The sequence below is a fragment of the Procambarus clarkii genome, chromosome 26 (genome assembly GCF_040958095.1).
Source record: "Procambarus clarkii isolate CNS0578487 chromosome 26, FALCON_Pclarkii_2.0, whole genome shotgun sequence".
NCBI lineage: Eukaryota > Metazoa > Arthropoda > Malacostraca > Decapoda > Cambaridae > Procambarus > Procambarus clarkii.
The window spans coordinates 28,415,503-28,418,959 of NC_091175.1; the positions used below are offsets into that span (position 1 = coordinate 28,415,503).

The 3,457-nt window shown below is 39.7% G+C and overlaps 1 protein-coding gene across 1 annotated transcript; it reads left to right on the forward strand.

Moving 5' to 3' along the window:
* Positions 1–240: 240 nt before the first annotated feature.
* Positions 241–792, forward strand: LOC138368874 (uncharacterized). The gene has a single exon (XM_069331588.1). The coding sequence runs from the start codon at positions 241–243 to the stop codon at positions 790–792; it is 552 nt and encodes a 183-aa protein (XP_069187689.1).
* Positions 793–3,457: the final 2,665 nt, after the last annotated feature.

Genomic DNA, 3,457 nt, shown 5'->3' on the forward strand with positions numbered 1-3,457 from the left:
TGAATCAGTACCCCAGTTATTTACATTACCAAGCCATGGCACCAACTAAGCCAAAATCCACAGGCAGTGCACCAGAAAAAATGTCCAGCAATTGCTTATTATATTTTAGATCATACACGAGTCACAAAGGCCATGTGACTAGACAGTTGAATAAGTGTGACCAGCTGGTACAATCAGGTGCCACAGCCAAAGTATTAGAAAACATCATAGAGACGGCCAAGCAAAAGTTGCAAAGAACAAATGAGGCTGCAGATGACTATCTCAGAGTCCTCATGCAACAGAATGCTGAGCCAGATCAACAAAGATACCTTCCATGCCGAGATGGAGATGTTTGAGGAGGGTACCCAAGATCATCTAAATAGATTAACACAAGCTCTAGACAAATTGCAGAGCGACTCAGTTTCTCAAAATACTCTAACCACTAGTGAAATTAATACACAGGAAACACTCCAGGAAGTTCGTCTTCCTACAATTGATCTCCTTCACTTCCATGGAAGAGATGATGAGAATTTTGAATGCTATTGGAAAACATTCGACTCCTTAGTAAACTCCAAGAAATCTATTAGCAAACCTAATAAATTCCTCTATTTGCAAAGTACCCTAGAGGGTGAAGCAAAGGCAGTTGTCAAACACCTAGTCCCTAGTGATGAGGACTACGATACTGCTATTCAGTTACTAGAAGTTAATTACAGCAATAAAGAAATTGCTATTGCTAATCTTTATTATAAGTTAAGAGCGATACCTACCCCAGATACACCCCTGAAGCTCTACAAGAATTTAGGCTCCAGGTAGAGTCTCTAATCAAAGCTCTAGGTGTCAAAGCAGATGTACCTAAAGCAGAGTGGGTATTGAAATTAGAAATACAGAGTAAGTTTCCTAAGGAGATTCTAGCATCCATCTGATCCAAACAGCCTAATAAATCTAAAACCGCTACTTCCACTCCAAAATGGAAGAATACTACAGTAGGTACCTACACTTTCAGCCCTTCTAAACCTGTAGCCCGTACGTCACCCAAGTTAATGACACAGGAAGGAGATGCTGTCTCTTTTGCCAGGAGAGTCATACTATTTATCAGTGTAAAAACTTTCCTGATCGCGTTTCTAGGATAAAGCGCCCCACGGAATTGCACAAGTGCACCAGGTGCTTGTTGCAACACGATCCTAATACATGCACCACCCCATTACACATATGTAACAGCTGCCACCAGGATCAACATCATTGATCCTGGTGTTGTAAGGTGCGACAGGAGATTAAGGTGCTTAACACCAAGTCTCGTAATAATGCCGTATTACCTACTGCACAACTACAATTAAATAGTAAGAATTCTAGAATCACTACAAGAGGTCTATTCGACCAGGGATCCCAGAGAACGTTCATCACTCAACAAGCAGCTAACCAGCTGAAACTTAAACCCTTGTGTAAGGTGACATTGAACATATCAGGATTCCTGGCAGATACTGGACCTCAAGAATTTGAAGTAGTACAACCACTAGTACGCCTAGGCGGTTATGTCCGACCTGTTAAGGCCATAGTAGTTAATCACATCCCTCTTGACATGAATGTCAAAGGTCTAAGAGACACAGCCAAATTTTTACAGAAAAATAGAATCAAGTTGGCTGACTCCAAGATAAAGTCTGACCACCTCACCAATGTAGATCTATTAGTAGGGGCAGACCATTATTATCAGGTCATTACTGGAACTACAAGCCAGCATGGAATGAACTTGTTGAGTTCAGCAGGAGGCTACTTACAGGTAGAGTTCAGCAGGAGGCTACTTACTTACAGGTAGAGTTCAGCCGGCGGCTACTTACTTACAGGTAGAGTTCAGCAGGAGGCTACTTACTTACAGGTAGAGTCTTGAACCTGAAGAAGCCTATGCCAGCTGACAACCAACATTAGTTCCAGATTGAGTCTGGTACAATTAGTGCTAGCCGAGTTAGTTTCTATGGACCTCAGTGGATTAATCAGTGGTCAGTAGCCTAAGAATTGGCTGCAGGTCACCGCGATAAATACCATTGACACCACTGTAGAACCAGAACTATTCTCGACAGTAATAATTGACCACATTCAGTCTTCATAGCATTTCATAACATCTTATCGCCTTTATAGTATCTTAGGTAAGTCTTCCAGAGAAGACAGCATTTATAGTATTTTAGGTAAGTCTTCCAGAGAAGACAGCATTTATAGTATTTTAGGTAAGTCTTCCAGAGAAGACAGCATTTATAGTATTTTAGGTAAGTCTTCCAGAGAAGACAGCATTTATAGTATTTTAGGTAAGTCTTCCAGAGAAGACAGCATTTATAGTATTTTAGGTAAGTCTTCCAGAGAAGACTGCACTTATATCAAGTCGTCTGGACTAGGATTTAGTAATCCATTTAATGTGATACACCTGCAGGGTTGTATCAGTTTTGTTTGAGCTCCTTCTGCTTTCTTGTCTCTGCCCACAACCATCTTAGAGACAGTTTGGAGAAGTATCTTAGCACAAGCAAAATTGAACTTTACAACAGCCTGTAAGTGAACATTTACCAGAAGACTATCAGCAGTGAAACTTAATAGAATAAACTCATCTTATCTTTTCCAGATTGAGTCTGGTACAGTTATTACTAGCCGAGTTAGTTTCTATGGATCTCAGTGGATAAATCAGTGACTAGTAGCCTAAACCGGTTCACGTCACAGCGACACATGTCATTGACCCACTGTAGACCCAAGACTATTCTCGACAGTAATAATTGACCACATTCACTTTTCATATAAGTTATCATGTACTTAATTATAGCTCCAGAGAGTTATAGTACTGTAACTTAATGCATGTAAACCGAATAGGTTTACTACTCACTTAGAATCTTTAGGTTGCTATATGTGTTTAGTTATACTTCCAGAGAAGTCATATCACTGTAGCCTAACGTATATAATTCGCATTTACCCTCTACTTAGGTAGATTAGGAACATTAGTTAGGGTCAGCTGAGTGCAACTTAAATCTGTACTCACTATAGCATACCACTGACTGCATTTATAGAGACTGATGCTTAGATACTCTGTTCTCTATTTTATATAGAATTTAGCTAGGTTAGGAATTTAGTTATTATCATTACATAGGCTAAATTACCTTGTACAGCAAGAACTACACATTAGGCTAAATTTAATCTTGTATAAACACTTAGAATTTCTCATTTGATGTTGAGGTGATTTGTGAGTCTGCAGTGATCAGTTAGTGTCTAGTAACTCATCCAGTTACATGTCACTGCGACCCTAGACACTGATCTCACTGTAGATTCAGTATCTCCTTGATCTCAATGAGACATATAGAATAATTAATCATTACATAGATGTACCCGTGATAACAGGTAATACCTGTCACACAGATCCGGGACAAACAGTAACGAGTGGAGTACCTCGAGGATCGGTGCTGGGACCAATTCTGTTTCTAATATGAAACGTTAATGACATGTTTACAGA

Bases quoted from the DNA above. Each gene is read 5' to 3' on its own strand.
- LOC138368874 (XM_069331588.1), top strand. From the start codon at position 241: ATGAGGCTGCAGATGACTATCTCAGAGTCCTCATGCAACAGAATGCTG.